Source organism: Podarcis liolepis (assembly GCF_965112155.1).
Source record: "Podarcis liolepis genome assembly, chromosome: 2".
NCBI lineage: Eukaryota > Metazoa > Chordata > Lepidosauria > Squamata > Lacertidae > Podarcis > Podarcis liolepis.
The window spans coordinates 62,082,069-62,101,010 of NC_139555.1; the positions used below are offsets into that span (position 1 = coordinate 62,082,069).

The 18,942-nt window shown below is 42.6% G+C and overlaps 2 protein-coding genes across 4 annotated transcripts in view; both read right to left on the minus strand.

Annotated features, from left to right (window-relative positions):
* The window catches only part of TBC1D9B (TBC1 domain family member 9B), a 33,754-nt gene extending 19,133 nt beyond the window's left edge, over positions 1-14,621 (minus strand). Inside the window, exons 1-7 of one of the 3 annotated variants that reach the window (XM_083487955.1) lie at positions 14,351-14,621; positions 9,949-10,059; positions 8,238-8,356; positions 6,938-7,166; positions 6,248-6,506; positions 4,785-4,992; positions 3,933-4,145 (exon numbers count right to left, since the gene is read on the minus strand). In XM_083487955.1, the coding sequence (XP_083344081.1) occupies positions 3,933-4,145; positions 4,785-4,992; positions 6,248-6,506; positions 6,938-7,166; positions 8,238-8,356; positions 9,949-10,059; positions 14,351-14,468 (1,257 nt within the window). In that variant the 5' untranslated portion in view covers positions 14,469-14,621. Of the gene's footprint in view, positions 1-3,932; positions 4,146-4,784; positions 4,993-6,247; positions 6,507-6,937; positions 7,167-8,237; positions 8,357-9,948; positions 10,060-13,833 lie in introns of all 3 variants that reach the window. The other 2 variants (XM_083487956.1, XM_083487957.1) reach the window with 2 other exon arrangements.
* Positions 14,622-18,129: 3,508 nt separating this feature from the next.
* Positions 18,130-18,942, minus strand: part of RNF130 (ring finger protein 130) — a 43,484-nt gene continuing 42,671 nt past the window's right edge. Inside the window, exon 9 of the transcript XR_014522215.1 lies at positions 18,130-18,664. The gene's annotated coding sequence lies outside the window, so the exon portion shown is untranslated. The remainder of the gene's footprint in view (positions 18,665-18,942) is intronic.

The window sequence follows — 18,942 nt, forward strand, 5'->3', positions numbered from 1 at the left end:
GTTTTAAGTGGGGAGGGAAGGAAAAGCACTCAAGGGACAAGGAGCACGCGTGGGGTGGGTGGAGAAGGATGCTGCTAATAATGCAGGAGAGGCTCCTCTCCGGCTTTGCTCCTTTAGAACAAGCAGGCTCTGCGTCTCTCCCTCCTCCCCAGCAAGGAAACCACGATAGTAACCACTCTGAGACAAATCAATAAAAAGTGTGACCAACACTCTCCCCCAACAAGCACAGTGAGGTCAAAACACACACACACACACAGAGAGAGAGAACTGGCCCTAAAGTTGCAGGGCGCTGGAAGTCGCAGGGGCGCTGGGGGAGTGAATGGGAAGCAAGAGAAGGAGAAGATCCCTCACACACACACAGACACACACACAGAGTGTCAATTCTAAAGTCGCAGGGGCGCTGGGAGAGTGAATGGGAAGCAAGAGGAGAAGGAGCCCTCACACACACACAGACACACAGAGTGTGGATTCTAACGTCGGAGGGAGAGTGAAGGGGAAGCAAGAGGAAAAGGAGCCCTCACACACACACAGACACACAGAGTGTCAATTCTAAAGTCGCAGGGGCGCTGGGAGAGTGAATGGGAAGCAAGAGGAAAAGGAGCCCTCACACACACACAGACACACAGAGTGTGGATTCTAACGTCGGAGGGAGAGTGAAGGGGAAGCAAGAGGAGAAGGAGCCCTCACACACACACAGACACACAGAGTGTGGATTCTAACGTCGGAGGGAGAGTGAAGGGGAAGCAAGAGGAGAAGGAGCCCTCACACACACACAGACACACAGAGTGTGGATTCTAACGTCGGAGGGAGAGTGAAGGGGAAGCAAGAGGAGAAGGAGCCCTCACACACACACAGACACACAGAGTGTGGATTCTAACGTCGGAGGGAGAGTGAAGGGGAAGCAAGAGGAGAAGGAGCCCTCACACACACACACAGACACACAGAGTGTGGATTCTAACGTCGGAGGGAGAGTGAAGGGGAAGCAAGAGGAGAAGGAGCCCTCACACACACACAGACACACAGAGTGTCAATTCTAAAGTCGCAGGGGCGCTGGGAGAGTGAAGGGGAAGCAGCAGGAGGAGAACGATAGCTCAAGCACACACACACACAGCCCCTACAGTGGCTAATCCAAAATCGGACAGCAAAAAACTGCAGGCAGGGACAGAGAGCAGGGGTTGTTTTAAAGCAGCCAACTCCCGCTCTGCTTCTCTCCCTCCTTCCCGGCTCCGCTAGCTGACAGGAGCCGCTTACACCCGCTTTGCTGTTTCAAAGCGAGCCACGGACTGCTCACGACTGCAGCAGATTCCCCCGCCATCTGTAGGCATTCGCTCCATAACACGCACAGACATTTCCCCTTACTTTCTAGGAGGAAAAATCTGCGTGTTATGGAGCGAAATTTACGGTAAATAAATAGGTACCGCTCCGGCGGGAAGGTAAATGGAGTTTCCGTGCGCTGCTCTGGTTCGCCAGAAGTGGCTTAGTCATGCTGGCCACATGACCCAGAAGCTGTATGCCGGCTCCCTTGGCCAATAAAGTGAGATGAGCGCTGCAACCCCAGAGTCGGTCACGATTGGACCTAATGGTCAGGGGTCCCTTTACCTTTACCTGTTAGGTGGCTATGGCCCCTGTCTAAATCATTAGTGGGAAGTGCCCAGCTAATTTTTTCGAAACCAAAAAATACTGTGATTTTAAAATGGATAGTGCAATTTGTGAATTTGGATCTGTTACGGCAAATATCAGGTGAAGTGAAATCAAAATTCAGGTTTTGGTCCACCATCTTGATTCAAAATGGCACCTGGCACCCAAACATCAACATAGAACCCCACCCCAAAAACCCTATTGCTGAGCTTAGTGACTGTATCTCAAGAGGCGGGTGAAACTATGTCAAAAAATGGATGAAGCCACACCAAAGTGACATTTCAGTCTGCCATCTTGTTTCAAAATGGCACCCAGTGTCCAAATGGCGATGAAGTCTGCTGCCCCACCTTTGGAACCCTTGTGCCAACTTTGTTGATGATATATTGAAAGGCAGCCAAACCTATGCCAAAAAACAAAGTCACGCTCAAGTCACGTTTTGGTTCACATGTTGATTCAAAGTGGCAGCCAGCATACAAACAATGATGAATGGCACCCCCACCCTGGAAACCCTGGTGCCAAATTTGGTGACTTCTCAAGAAATGACCAAATGTTAAGAGAACAAATGGACAAACCACTTTCCCAAATATATAGATGTGTTTGCAAATGTTTATGTATCAGTATACAGCACATTATTATGCATATGCCTCAAAAAGGCAGTATGTGAAGCAGCACTGAGTGGTAATGACCAATAAGCTTACCACTACAACAACAGTCAGATGGAGCCTGATGATACTGACCAACAGGCTTAGCAACACTCCATGAGATTCCCAAATTATTGATCAGCATTATGAATATAAAGTGTTGTTCCACCGTCTCAAACAATATGAAATGTCACTGAGTAAGTCTACAAATCAGTGACAGTGGGAACAGTGACCAGCTTGTTTTACATTGTCTCTAGCCTGTTGGTCCTGGATGCTTAAAAAAAAAAAAAGTTCAGCCAGCTTTCACCAATATACAGAAATTTGCACCCCTCATATGTGTTCCTCTACCCACTTGCTTCTGAAGTTCATCTTTCTTTATGCCTCCCGACACCGAAGCCATCACACAACACTGTTCATTAACTGAGTCCTCATCCCTGTCATTTGGTTCACTACTATGAAGTGGAATGACAGTGAATTATGAGCCCATTATCCCATGTGGAAAACCATCATTGATGACATTGCTCCTAGAGAATTTAGCCAGAGTTCTCAGCCACTTTCCCCTTTGCTCAGCATCTGAGGCAGTCAAGTGTTGCCTAATCTGCTTTCCCTTAAGGCTAGCATGGTATGACGCATCATTTTTCTCTGATAAAAGCAGAACATGCTGGATAGAATCCAGGGCACTTAGGTAGCTCACTCAGCGTGTAGCTCTGAGCAAACAGCACTGAACTGAGCTAAGAAGCAACCATTAAGCATACCATCTCATGAACCAAGTATATGAGGAAGGGTGGAACCATTAAACAAAATGGAACAGACGACCAATAATTTATACACGCCTACACCACCAGACACATCCAGGATGGACAGGATGAACTGGCCACCTAACTTGTGCATTCACAGCCAAATCAATACATATGTCACACAAGCTATGCTGTACATTTCCCTCCCCTCTATCACTAAGCTATGATCTCAGCTTCCCTTAGTCAGAGTTCCCAACCACTTTCTTCCTCATTCTCACATCTGAGGCAGTCAGTGCTGCCTCATCCATTTTCCCTTAGACTAATAGTAATAACCTTGTATCATTAAGAAAATGCTTTCTCTCTAACAAGAACTCCTCACAGGATAAAAATTAGACTCTATTTCATCTCAATATTGAGAATATAGGTCATATCTGACTGAATAAGTAGATAATTTCCCAAATCTTTTGGATAAAGTTAAAAAAAACACCTAGTGTCCTTTCCATTGTGGGTCACTGGCCACAACTCTAAGCCATTTCCCCTTTCCACCAAATGGAAATGAAGCAGATGACTTAGCCTTATGTCCAAATCAGTACTCATTGTTTGTTTGTTTTCTCCAAACAAACTACAAGTACTGGTTCAGGAGTAACACTAAACCATCTACTTTGTGGTTTGATTCCCTGTCGATAAAGGTAGGAGTTTAGTGGAAGAGCTCAAGTTGCATGCAAAAACTAATTTGAGCTATGGTTTAGTAATGCACCTAAACATGGCCACTGTAAGCAAATGTAACACCAGGGTTCAAGCATCTAGCTTTAGAAAGAGGGGCTATCTGAAGAAACCACATGTCAAAACATATTTGAAATTTGTCATAACCATGATGCAATAATAGCAGGGGCTTTTCAGTGCTCAGTTCTCATACCTCGTGTGCATTGTCACCACAGCTCTTCTTCCGTCCTCCTCCATTGTTACACGATTGCTTGGACGGAGTTTTCTGCAGGAAGTCAGAGATTCTCTGCACCAGGAAATCACGGTCTTTCAGGTTAGCAAAAAGGAAGGTCATTTTGCTTTTGGTACTGATGGACAGTGGGCTAGGCAATACACTGGAACTGTCAGCTTTTTCAACAATTGTGACCTAGAGAATATACATGGGGATCATTTGGGTGTATCAGGCTCCTCTGTATTAACATAACTTCTAAATTTAACTTTTAATAGATTATTCACAACTATGTCAGTTATCTTACTAGCAACTCCATAATTGATACATATGGAGGTGAATGCTGTCAAGATATTCCTGAAGACACTGAGTTTTTTTCTGTACAGGTAGATGCCACAGTGCATGTGAAACACAGAAAACTGAAATGCTGCAAGAAGTGTGATAAAGAAAGGCTATTCTACTTAAGTTCCACATTTCTGAAACACCTGCTTTATTTCAGACGGTTCTCATGCTAAACCAAAAAATGGTTTGGAAGCTGCTCTGACAAAAGTGGAGAGGGAGCCCTTGGATGTGTTTGACTCTCTGTTTTGTATATAAAACTGCTTCTTCAAACAGTGGCCACAGAATTCCTATCAGCTCCCATCTCAAAATATAGCCGCAACTGAAAAATATAACTGGATCTTGTCGCCACTAGCCTAGAAAATTATTTAACCAATAGGCCAATCTACTAACACTCAAAAACAAACCTTCAAATATTTTCTGAAAAAACTGAATAAGAATGTAACTGAGTAACAATGAGATACTAAGACAATTCATCCTTAAGAAACAGTGTCTCACCTCCCTGAGTGGTATTATGAGATGGCAAGCCTCCTCTGCCTTGCTAGCAAAACAAATATAGTTGTTGGAAACAAACATCTGTCCAGGAATGTGAATTTTGTTGAATGGGGTCCACAAAGTACAATCTGTATGCCCATCAAGACGTTCATCCTTAGGAAGTCGAAATGAAGCACGGTACCATTCATTTTTGGCTCGAGCATCCAAATCTCTGAAGAAAAATGATAATACACACGAGAAACTAAGTGGGAAAATAATACATTCCACTATCCAACCATTACAGGAAGTGCCCCTTTTCAATGCAGCTTACTCAAGATTCTATTTCCATCAAACACAAAGTTAGGCTTGAGTATTGAAAGGCAAAAATTCCTAGTGAGGATAAATACTTTTCACCCCCATAATCATTTGGTTGCCCTTTTCTTAACCCTTTCCAGCTCTATAATATCTTTTGTGGTGAGAAGAACCAGTGCATTGCTGTACAACACCCTGACATTTTATGAGATGGTGGTATACAACTATTTCTATATATAAATTAAGACATAAATTGTGAAAAGATGCAAGTGTTGACAAAAATAATGCTCAAATCAAAGGAAAATACATTTTGTCAACTTCAGTGTCAAGGATGGTGGATCTAGTCCAACAAAAGTTCAGTACCCACAAGGGATCCCCATAGGGTATAATAGAACCTTTTTCTCCCCTACTTCTGTGTACATAGAGACACTCAGCACCCCAAACTGCTATAGAGAATGGGAGATCTATTCATGCCTCTAACATCCCATCCAGCCCTCCCAGCACTACCTGAACAGAGGAATGGATGGGGAGATGCACAAAAACACCCATTCTCCATAATGGCCTGGTCTACCGAGATCTTATGAAATTACATACTAGAGTGGTTGAGATAAGGAGGAACACAGCCCTATGATGGATTAGTGCAAGCCCATAGGATACAATCAGAAAACTAATATCCTTCCATTGGAATGACACCAAGAGAACAACTTCACAAATATTAATTTTTCTACAGTCCATTTTCCATTTCCAGTACAACATCCAAGTCAAAGGTTCCTGAATCACTTAGTAGGTTCAAGAAATGTAAAAAGGATGCACAGGAAGGGGCTGAGAGCTGTCCAATATAAAACATAAACCCTGATTTCTGGAAAACTTAATCCACATGGATATCTGTGTATCTGAAGAAATGTGCATGCACACAAAAGCTCATACCAAGAACTAACTTAGTTGGTCTTTAAGGTGCTACTGGAAGGAATTTTTTATTTTGACTATGGCAGACCAACACGGCTACCTATCTGTAACTTAATCCACATGGTTTATGTTTCTGTGATTTCCAGACACAATGATACAATCCAGTCCAGGAACATATTTAACTATTCTTAAAATGATTCCTTGTGCCAAGGGGTGTGTGAGTGTAGCAGGAGAGGGAGGGAGATGGACAGAAAGACAGACAGACGTACCTTTTGAGTGCTGAAATATTTTTGAGAGGCTTGCTGGGCTTAGGAAGCAACATGTCCTCCACATACCCTTTATTATCAAATAGTTGCCGCATGGCAATGTTAGCCAGCTGTTCCATTAACTTGAAGGTCTCGTTGATGTTGAGGAACATAGAGAAGTAGAGCTCACTGTCCCTGGTACTCACTTTGATGCATTCAGGGAATAGAAGGGTGGCATTCTTCTCCAGCTGGGTTACATCTACCCACTGGACTATTAAGGTCACTAGGGAAACATGCAAACGCAAAGCAACAATTACTATCCGATTTCTAACGGACATTTTAAACAAATTGGAACACAACAGATTTGAAGCCTATCTGTTTTTCTTTTTTTAATTATTGCTTGACTCAGCAAAGTACTTAAGCAGAAAGAAAATAGATTGGGAAGGAAGCCCTGCAAAATATTTTACAAATGTTGTTCAAATAATATTTGGGGGCTGCAGTATGGATGTAGGGCTGCTGATTGCTTAAATATCACTAAAAACAACAACAACAGGAGTGCAACCTCCCCTCCCTTCTGGAGTACCAATTTCTTCCACTGCCCCAACTGGGCCTCACTATTAAGACAATATGGATGTACAACCAGATATGAAACCACCTTTAAAAAGGGCAGTTAGAAGTGCTGGACAAAAAAACATTAAGCAGCTGACCACTTACCTTCTTTGCCTAAAAGGAAAGAATAGAAACAAAGGTGATTAACAGTCAGATACAGCCAGCCTTGCCTAGGGACACGCCCTTTCCAATAGCTGCAGGAATAGTAATTCACTAGTTTCTCTACTTCAGGCATTCCGAACTGTTTACGCATCTTCAGTTCAGCTTCTTTAAATTTACCAGGATCTTCTTCCCCCTGAGGCTGCTGATTCTTATTTTCTTCAGCAATAATGCCCTGCAGGAAGGAGTAGCAAAAGTAGCAGATGAAAACATAATGGCCTCTACAATTCTTTGTTGCATTATTTATTTGCTATGCACAGCTGACAAGTGTACCACTTGAGGTTATGCTTCTGGGTGGATATACTATAATTTCCAAACACTCAAAGTTCAATGTCTGTCGTTGGGCGGCATCTGGAGGGCCAGGGGTTCCTCACGCCTGATCGAAAGACTGAAAAAATATATATATCTGCACTGTACTCTGAAATATGTGATAGCGAATCCACGACTACTGTGCTTGTTGAGTGGTTGTGCCAATGCACAGATGCATAATGAATACTGCCAGTAACATTTGTGACAAGGCACCCAATGTTGTGTGAACTTCCTTCAAAAGTTGTTTGTTTATTTGTTTTACACTGACTGCATGCAAAGTTTTAAATCAGGGCTGACTGAAAGCATGGTGCTCTGAGACACTACCTCTTCCACCAGCACGTTGAGCCCCATTGCTGCCAAAGGCTCCCCATGTGTGACCTAGCGAGTGCCTGTGCCGTCATTGTGCACTAAAGTCATTGTGCAGTAAAGTTTAACACTTTTAAAGTAGCACCCTCTGGGACCGCAATGTCTCACTAAGAGAAGGGGCTCACCATGTCTAACAAGAGCACTGGTTTAAGCCTCAAGTGCCAAACCTACTGTAAAGAAAATCATGCAGGCAGTGAAGGAGTACAACTGCAATAGAAGGCAGAAAAAATACTTCCACACGGAAAGTAGCAACAGCATATATATCCTTGCCCAAGCAAGGATAGATGAAAATATATGGAAGTCTGTTCAAACTGAACCTTGGCTCAAGCACAATCATAGTGTTGATCTTTAACTATATGGTAGAATGTTAAACTAGCCAGCCTATTTTATTGTTCCAGGTGAAACGAAAACACTCTAGATAGGTGGCTCTTTCATCCCTTCCTCATAGCATATGGCAAATATTTGTCCTACATCCAGCTTTATGTAACAATTCACAGCCTGCAGTTCTTATGGATTGCCATTCTGTTGCTAAAAAACTGGAAAAGTTCCATGACGAATAGGTGCCACTTACATGTATCTTGCCCTTGACAAAGGTAGTGATATCTTCTTCATTGTCAAAGATAGAAAGTGTCTGAAGCAGATTATTTTCTAGCCATTCCCAGTGTTTTGTTATTTCCTTACGCGATGAACCTAAGGAGAAATTCAGAAACATTCAGATAACAGCTACTATAAGGAGCAGGTCAATAGTTTGGGGGTTCTCTTGGATCCACTATTATCACTGGGGGCAGAAGTGGCTCCAGTAGCATGGAGTGCCTTCTACCATCTTTTGGCTTGGCGGTCTAGCTATGTTCCTTCCATGGAAAGGGATAATCCAGTGTCAGTAATCTGTAATCTAGAAACCTCTAGATTAGATTACTGCAATGTGGTGTATGTGGGGCTGCCTCTGACAATGGCTAGGAAACTGCAGCTGGTGCATAATGCAGCAGCGAGGCTGCTGATGGACATGTAGCTATCTGATCACATCACCAGTTCTGGCAAAATGACAGTGGCTATGTACAGTGGTGCCCCGCAAGACGAATGCCTCGCAAGACAAAAAACTCGCTAGACGAAAGGTTTTTCCATTCGCGATTTGCCTCGCAAGACGAATTTCCCCTATGGGCTTGCTTCGCAAGACGAAAACGTCTCGCGACTTTTTTTTCTTTGTCTAAAAACAAAGACATGTTTTGTTTATAAAGTTAATTTATTTTCCCTTAAATTTTTGAACTGCTCTTTACAGTATGTGTGACTTTAAAGAGCAGTTAATAAACTGTTGTTGTACCAAATTTGGCTTTGTTTGGACTTTTTTTGACCATAGGAACGCATTAATTGATTTTCAATGCATTCCTATGGGATTTCGTGCTTCGCAAGACGAAAAATTCGCTAGACAACAAAAATTGCGGAACGAATTAATTTCGTCTTGCGGGGCACCACTGTATATTTTTTGAAGCTCAATTCAAAGTGCTGGTTTTAACATACAAAGCCACATACAGGTCGACACCAATAGCTAATGGAACACATCTCCTGACTGGAACATGCATACTGCAGCCGAGGCTTTTCTCTAGGTGATCTCTATGAGAAAGGTTCAGTGAGCATTTCAATTACCCTCCCTCCAATTTATTGAATACTCTCTTCTGTAAAGCCTGCCTGGCACCAGCATCAATATCCTTTTAGCACCAGGATCAGATGTACTCTTCTCCCAGGTTTTTTGAAGGATTATGGTAATCATGCTTCCTGCTGTTTCTCTATCTGTATTTTTGGGGTGGGGTGGGAGATGTTGTTCTTTTATGGTTTAACTGTAACTTCACCACTTAAAATTTAATATAAGGAATAGAAGGTTAAATACTTTCTACTACTGGTTAAATTAGATAGCCAGTATTTACTTAATATGCCTCTGCTAGCTCCCCGCCAGCCCACCCTCTACTTCACATAAATTTGCTTGCTATCAGCCAATTGGTTTTGAACAGATCCTGGACAATCAGGGGGTTTTTCTGCTCCACCTGATACAATTATAGAATAATGGATTAAAACTTTGAGTAAAATGGCCATAATCCAGATGTGCAACCATGGTCCACATGTACACCCAGATTTTTCTAAACTTTTCAGAATGTGCCTCTGAAGAACACTTGAACTGCTCAAAAATCCTTTTGAGGATATTGTAGTTAAAGAGCATTTAAAAGCTGGCTGTGGGGGACAGCAATCATACACTGGCAGAATTTATTTGTTCTAGAATGGTATTTACTCACCACATGCCACTGCCCAATAGATTTGAGAATCCTGTGTCTGATGTAAAATTCTGTAAGGAGCAACCCTAGCGCTTGAGTCCAAAACCACATCCAAGGTTCCCACAAGCAGCCCTAAGAAGACCAAGATGCAGAGAGAAACATAATGAATATGATCTGAGCAAATGAGAGAGTGAAATAAATGGTGGGATGATTTAAAATAAAGTGTTTATTGATACAAAAGTTTATAAAGGATGTGAGATCCCAAGAAGGGTCTACTGAATCAGACAAAAGGCCCATCTAGTCCAACATTCTTCTTAAGACAGTAAAACAACTGTCTGAAATGCTTGGTTCAGACACAATGCTAAACCATGCCCCTTGTGCATGGGGAAATTCCACTTTCTTTTTGGGGTTGTGGCAAATCATAGTTTCCTACTTGTCCAAACTATGGTTTGTGCTTTCCCTTCAAACCAAAATTGGGAATAACAAAGGTCAATCCATAGTTTCCAATCCTGATCTGAAGGGCAAGCACAAACCACACTTTGCACATTAAGGAGAGACTGAGGTTTCACAAACATTTGAAAAGCAGAGTCACTAAAACAATGCATTCTTAACAGGGAAAGGAACACTGAGGCACAACAGCTGAAGGAGAACTGAAATTTATACAGCATCAAAACTGGGTTTAATGCAGTGTTAGAATAGCATACTTGAAGCTTCTTCGCAAATGCCTTCAGAATGCTGTAAGCGGTAATGTTATTTACTATTTTACACAGTGTTAGGCCTGTTGCACATTTTCTGAGTGGAGAAAGACTAGAAAGAATTATGTGATGGTGAGTGGGTGCAGAATTATACTGACAGTATATCATTGCCAATGAAATATTGAAGGAAGTTAAGCTAATGCATTAGCTTTCCAATTGGCACTGTGTACCTGAAAAGAAGTTGTAGTCTCCAAGAGCAGCTGAGAATGTCCTCTTAAATATACTTTGTATATACCACGTCCAAACAACAGAGACGTGCATGTAGGGAGGCACTCTCAGTGATGCATCCCTTTAGAACTAGAACTCTCTTCCTTTAGGGATTTAATAATTTCATATCCTGAGTATCTTCCATAAATGATGCAGGGCATTCCTATTTGTGTCATTTAGTTGTGGGGAGGGGCAAGACAACAAATAACTGCTTGTTTTTCCAAGATGATAAAACTAAGTTTTTACAAAGTATGCAAGATCTGTATATTTAATCTATGATTTTTTTATATAATTAAGATTTGTTGAGGATTGTTAGAAGTTATTTTCAATATGGTAAATTATAAATTTATTATTTTATAAAGATGCTCAGGCCACCCCAAAAGTTTAAACTTGACACAAACAATCTAAAAAATTTGAGTAGTTTGCACTTCAAGGCCATTTCTGTTCCAATTTTCTCTTTCAGTCTCTCTCACACACCCTACCCAAATGATACCATGCATCTGGTTAAGTACACAAAAGCTTATGCCACAAGAAATCACATACAGATGCAACAATAGACTTTTATGCTTTTACTGGAACATGACAACCTTATATGTGTATTTCAAAATGTTCACAGTATTGCTAGACCACCCACAAAGCTGAAATCTGGTGCATGTGTAGCCCAAGATACAATTCTTCCTAGATAGCTTGTCCAAACTTTGGACATGATGTTTACTTCATAATAGAGGCCATTCTCTGTGCATTCCAGCACAGAGCAAGCAAAGGTATACCTGTGGCAGAAGGCTGAGCTACAGGAGTTCTGTTGTGTTGTCCAGTTTGGGGAGGGTCAACTTTCAGTAACAGCCGAGAATATGTACATAAACTTATGGAAAGCAAGTTTCATTTGCTTGTAAAATAAACAAAGAATTCCAATGCATAAACCAGTGATTTAAATTTGGCAACAAATACAAGCCTGGCTGTGATAAACTCCCCTTAGGACTTCCTAAGTAGGGCCAGTCCCTGCCGCAAGCTCCAAGAATGAGCTCCTGAAGAGCAGGTTGTTGTTGTTTTTAATGTGTTTGCAATTTTACAAAGAAAAAGAAAATGCTATCAAAGTCCCTTTACACTGTAGATGCTGACTGCATACGGAATACTCTTCAATTTCTTAACTATGGTTAAGAGATTCAAGGAATTCCACAAGCTTTCTTTCTTTCTTTCCAGAATATATTAAAACTTTAACAAAATGACGTAGACATTGGGGAGGGAAGACTTTTGTTGTTCATTACCTATTATTATTATTATTATTATACCTCCCTATTCTCGTAGATCTCAGGGCGGTTCACAGCACATTATCAGTGCTGTCACAGACTCTGTTTAAAATGTGTTATGGACACTTCTGTAACTAACTAGTGAAATGAAACCAGAGGAGGGAGGGAAATCACATGTTCTCAGGAGCAAAACTATTTTGAGTGCCAGGCAAATTGTATTTCCTGAATGGCAACTTTATTTTAATAAATCTTTTTATAACAAATATTCATTATACATGCACTACTTTTCTAAATGGATAGATAGATAGTCTGTGTGGTGAGATAAACTGGGATCTTTTAAAACACTGTTTGAGAAAACAACACACACATGTATATGAACATTTTCTCCTGATAAGAGAAATGTTAGCATTTTATTGCCACATTACCAACTGAATGTTTTTGGCTTAATCTCTCTTTCTATATTAAGAGGCCTGTATGCGGCCTGTACGCATATATGTGGGAATTTGCAATGCTTGAAGCACTTATGACATGAGGGAAAGAACCTGATGAAATATCCCTTCTTATGCAAAGTACTGTTAGGACTAACCAGCTTCACACTAGGGAGATAGCAGCTGAAATACCTGAAATGCCACTATATATAAGCATTTTGCAGACTTTCCAAGATTTGCAGCCGCAAAGATACAGCTACCTCTACCACATACATATCACATATCATGTGTGTAAGACCATTGGCTCTTCTGCCCATATCAAACAAATTACCAGATCCAAGCATATTCAACAAGCAAAATTCACAATTAGGCATGAACTTAGGTACCACTGAAATCTGTGGGATAAATTAGTTGTGACTTATTGATTCAACAACCAACACAGTGCAAACCTATGTATTACTCAGAAGTAAGTCACACTGAGTTCAATGGGACTTACTGTTAGGTAAGTGGATATAGGACTGCAGTCTTAGTCTGGACCCAATCTATTGTCTGCACTGTCCTATGGAGATTAACTTTTGTTGAGGCAAATGAAATGATAACACAAGAAAGTATACTTTTGCAGGAAGACTGTGACAGAAAACAACACCACAGCAATGCCATTCCTGTGTTTACATAGGCAACACTTACTGTATTGGAACCAAATTTATCTATAATACAAATATATGCTAAACAGATATGCAGCAATTCACAGAGTTGCTCTGCATTGGGCCTTCAAGAATCTGCAGTGCAGATGTACTGCATATAGTGTGAATAAATTCAGCTTGTCTCTGGGAGCCAAGCGAATGAGTGGGTATGCTACTGGCATACGGGAATTTTACTTGAAATTAGCTTTTATTGTTTAAAACTACCACAAATGTTACAAGTGTAATACTAAGCTGCTGAAATAATGTGGATTAGCGTTGTCAGCCTCTAAAAAGCAAAATAATTAGCTTCCTTGTTTACACTGAAATCCTTTAAAACTGTGCACATATTCTACAAAGCTCTAAAGTAAAATGTTTCAATACCGACATATTATTTACCAAATGAAAATATACAAGTGATGTATTAATAAAAAAGGCCTTTCAACAATGTTTTTCGTTTGTTTTGTTTCTTCCCCACGTCAGATGTTGCGAAACTCCACAGAGCCCCTCCTCTGTATTTTATTGGCACACACGGGAGGGGCACCTTCAAATATACATATTTACATGGCACGCATCCCCCAAATTTCACCTGTGTTGGTGGTTGGGGCGGGGCGGGATCACAAGTCAAGAAGAGCCTGCTGATTTGAAAGCCTTGGGAGAAAGGGGAAACCAGTGTCGGTGCTTTTGCGCACAGGCACCTTCACCCAGGGCAGGACCAAACCCGTTCAGCACCCAGAAGCATCCTCTCTGGTCCACCTGGAGAAAGGGTGGGGAGGTAGAGACACCCAGGGCAACGGGCGATGCCACTAGCCAACTACTTGGCTGGATGGAGGGGGGGGCACTGGACCTGACACCCGCAAGCCGCAGCGGCCCTGGGCGAAGAGGCCCGGCTCGCTGTGCGTTTTAAAGCGAGGGATGAGGGGCAGCTCGCGGCTGCGAAGGCGCTTTGGGGCGCTGCCCTGATTGGGCCCAGTCTCTCCCCGAGAGGCCTTCCCAGCAGCGCCTCTGCTGCCCGCGAGGCCCTGGGCGGCGGCGGCGGCGGCCGATGGACTCCCCTCTTCCAACTCCTCCTCGCCCAGCTGGCGACCGGCGGCTCCAGCACTCACCCGTCAGGCCGCCCCCCTTGCCGTGGCCCCGCCGCCGCTGCAGGAGGAAGAAGGGGTTGGCCCGCTCCGTCACCCACAGCGCGTTGGCCAGCAGCACCTCCTCCGGGCCCAGCCACATAGCGGGGCCGTTGCCGCTGCGGCGCCACTGCCGCCGCCGCCGCCGCCACCACCACCACCCGGGCACACTCCGCCGTCTCCGAACCGGGGCCGGCCCGACAGTCACAGGTGGGTCACGGGGGCTACGCACGTCGCGGACCGAGCCCGGAGGAGCTGTTGCCTGCCTACTGCGCCCTCTAGCGGCGTGGCTGGCGCACCGCGGCGCAGGGAAAGCGGCCATATTTTTTTGTCGTCGTCGTCCCGCTCAGTGCGAGGCTGAGCCGAGTCCAGCCTCTTCCCAAGCCGCCTAAAACCACGACGGTCGTCGCCCTGTGGCTACACGGTCCAACGCACACATTGGGGAAGTGGGGCTGCATTGCTGCTATACCCGTTTGACCTGGGAGTAACACCCCCTCCCCTCTGAAGTCAGTGGGGCCTTCTCATGAGGAGACCTGTCTAGAGTGGCGCCGTCAATCCCCGTTGCACCTGGCGAGACTTGGAGTGTGTCATGCGGTGAGCAAAGCTGTGTGACCCCGCAGAGAAAGGCAAATACCCTGCTGTTTCTCCCTACCGCTAGTTGGGGTCTCCGCCTCACTCTGCTAATGGCAGGACCAGCGCTGAGTATCATACGCAACCCCAGTCATTTCTTCACATGATAATAGGAACCCACTTTTAAACCAGTCTTCTGACACCTGAGAATGTCCCATCCCCATTTCACACGGCTGAAGGTCCCACTCCAGCAGTGCATGCCAAATCCATTTGTTGTTCAACAGGCTTGTGCTGCACTGTTTTTTAAAGGACAGGAAGATGGTGGTTCTTTGGGTTAAAGGTATTTTAGAAAACATATTGTCATTCCACAAGGAGCTCAACATGGGCCTCAGCCATCTGAAATAGAAGGTAATGCATGTGTAGAACCTCACTGCTTGTGGGCATGCATTTACAAGGATAAAAACAGGAGACCAAATGCATGTACTTAGTAGTAAGTGGCACTGAACTCAATGGGACTTAATTCTGAATACAGTAGGTATGTCAGATTGTGCCATCAAGGGTGGTGGAGGATGGAACTTCTAGAGATCCTGGACATGGAGTTGAGCATCTGAAGAGAGCTATCAACTCATGCTAACAAAAATATTTTAAAAAGATGTTGTGAATATCTGAAAGGCAGAAATAAGTGGTTTATAAGGAACTGGTGTCAGAAAATCAGAACCATCCTTGGTTAAATAGAGGCAATTAGAGCATATGGAATCAAAACTGGAAGGAAAGCAGTCATCTTTCCATAATCAGGCTAAAAATAATCACAAATCATCTGACAGAGCTGGAAAGGGTACAGGAAATAGTTGTAGAATAGGGCCATCACCTCTTTGCCTGGGCCCTTGCTCCTTTAACAGTAATAATAGGAATTAAAGGCCCAGCAAACAACAGAGACAATGCTGCTCTAGAATAATGTCTCATACACCTGAGCTTCATGCGTTCAAAACCTGGGAAGGCAAAATGAATAAATATTCCCAGAGGCACAAGGCAATCTGATCTGAGGGAAAATTCCTTCTTGACCACAAATACAGCACCATTGCCACTTGAGCTCATTCACTGCCGCAGGCAGCATTAAGGTTTTGGCACACTACTACAAAAAGCACTGTGTGGTGGTGTGCTAGTTTGGCACTGCCCAAAACTAACCACATGACTGGCTTGAGAACTGGAAACCACCAGGTTTCATTTAGCAATGAAGACAGAACTGAAATGAAAGTTGATTCCATCCAATGACCTGTCTGTGACTGTGACCATCTTTGATGTGCCAGCACCCCTCCCACCACTGCATAACTAAATAAATAAATATTATATAGGAAACACTCATGGAACAGGAAGGTACCTTTTCCCTTACCACCACTGCTGCTCTGACAGCAAGAAGCTGTTGTTGCAATCATCCCCATCAGTAGCATGGGCAGCTAAATGATAATAAATAGTAATAATAATAAAGGGTTCAATAATAATAAAGGCTCCAATACTTTGGCCACCTCATGAGAAGAGAGGACTCCCTGGAAAAGACCCTGATGTTGGGAAAGATAGAGGGCACAAGGAGAAGGGGACGACAGAGGACAAGATGGTTGGATAGTGTTCTCGAAGCTACTAGCATGAGTTTGACCGAACTGTGGGAGGCGGTGGAGGATAGAGGTGCCTGGCGTGCTCTGGTCCATGGGGTGACGAAGAGTTGGACATGACTAAACGACTAAACAACAACAATAAAGGGTTAGCATGGTTTGTGCTGAATTAGAGTCAATGTCTGATGCCATAGGAGAAGCAATTCCCTGCTGAACGACTGAGACGACAGATTATTTTACCACATTACCTGTTTTAGAGCACTGCAATTTCTATTAATAAGTTCTCATTCTTCTGAATGTAGTGGCACCTACACAGGTACTTCTCCACAACATTCCTGAGCTGCAACAACCCATTTTATTTTAGTGCTTATTACAATTCTTGAAGCACAAAGGATTGCTCACCTTGTTTTTCTGAAGCTAACTTACAAAAGGCATGGATGAAATGCCTAGTGTTCACTTAAATGTCTCTCTGCCAGAATGACTGCATTTGTCAGGGCAATTCACAAAACAAAGCAGTAGATGGATTAAACAACTCCCTTGGGATGCACTAAACTAAAGCTATTCACTATCCCTGATAAAATAGGAGAAAACATTTAAATTATATTCTATGTTGCATATTGGCAAAAGCCACAAATCTTGGGCTTAATATGCAGTCCTGTTCCTATCTCTAGCTATGCAGTACCAGAATTGGTCTCTTTCTGCCCTCTGCCCTTTTCCGGAATAAATATTAGCTGCCATTTGTTTTAAGCCTACTGAGACAATGACTGCATGACATAAATGCACTGGTTCCAATTTGCTTCTGAGCTCAATTCAAAGTGTTGGTGATTCCCATTAAAGTCCTAAACTGCTTAGGTATGAGATACCTTAGGTCAGAGGTTCCCAATTCACCCCACCCTCCATGGAACACTTAAAATATTGCTAAATAGGGTCTTAGCGGACCATTTAATAATTCTATTGTAACAACTGTAATGCAATGTGCTAGATGTGCTAAATTTCATTGCTTCTTTTATTTTTAGTGTATTACCATTTTAATTCCATAGAATTAAAATATTTACAATAAATATTAAAATCAAATTAATGGCTGTGCCATCTCCAGTCTTCAGCCACAAATCCACAGACATGCCTGAATGAGGCTCCTAGACCACTAGTGGTCTATAGACAAGAGTTAGACCTTAAGATTTATGGATTGTGCCTTCTTCCTATATTATCTTGCCTTACTATTCTTCTTAACTGCCTGCTGTAAAATTGCTGAACACCACAGAACACAAAATTGACTATGTGAAAGTACAGTTTGTGAAGTATCATGAGATGAGAATCAGGCAGATGAGCTTATTTTTAATTTGTCCACTGGTTCCTTATCTGCCATGTGGTCACATGATATCTAAGTAAAACAGAAAATAAAATGCACGAAGAGCCATCTGAGATACCTAGAAGATAATTTTCTGTGTGCCGAAGATTTCATCCATTTTCTTGAAACACTGGAGAACAGGTATCTCAGATTGTCTCACCAGTTGTGCACTAGGATTTGCCATGCAGTGAAATTCTCACATATACAGAGCAATGGAACACCATTAAGCAGGCACAGGCTGTTTTTAAATAGCTTTTTATTGAAATGTATTACATTAGCAAATCCTAACTTAAAGGTATACACTATTAACATATCAGCATATACCACATAGCTACAATATAGTAGTATACGTACATCAAAATATGTAGACTAAGAATTTTTGTGGCTGCCAAGCTACAGCTTATCACAGATTTTAAAGTTTAGATTGTCAAGAGGGTGGCATACTGCCTGCACATGCCTAGATTAGAAACAAGGCAAATAATCCTTTTCACTTTGCCAGACCTCTAGTAGCTTGTTTGTATTTTTCGGCTCTCTGTTGTTCATACTGGTATAATTCACAATATGGCAATGAGGAATTCAAATACATAGGCCCTGCCATTGTATTTTACATACACGCTGTTTGATAGTTTAATCACTTTCACTCATCACATTGCAAAAGACCTGCTAAAAGTTATTCTCACTGCATTTTGTGCATAGTTAATCTTGGCCTGTACCTGGGGATCCTGAGCAGACACATGAGCCTTACGTACAGAGTTATCCACTTAAATTTTCCACCTGGGCTAACCGTCTGGATTCAAGACTGCTGGTTGTAGTTACATGAGCTCAAATCATGATTAAGCACATCCACTGAACTGTGTGCTGATACAAATGCAAACTGTTGGTTCAGCGTAACTAAATATCCATACAAATAGTTTCTATGGATAACCACAAACCTAAGGATTGCATGCATAGCCCTTAAGTGGCACAAAAAGGGCATCTAGCAGATACCCATTTATTTTGCTGCTAAGTTGACCAAACAACTGGGATACCGCTAGCTTTGTGCACTTCAGAAG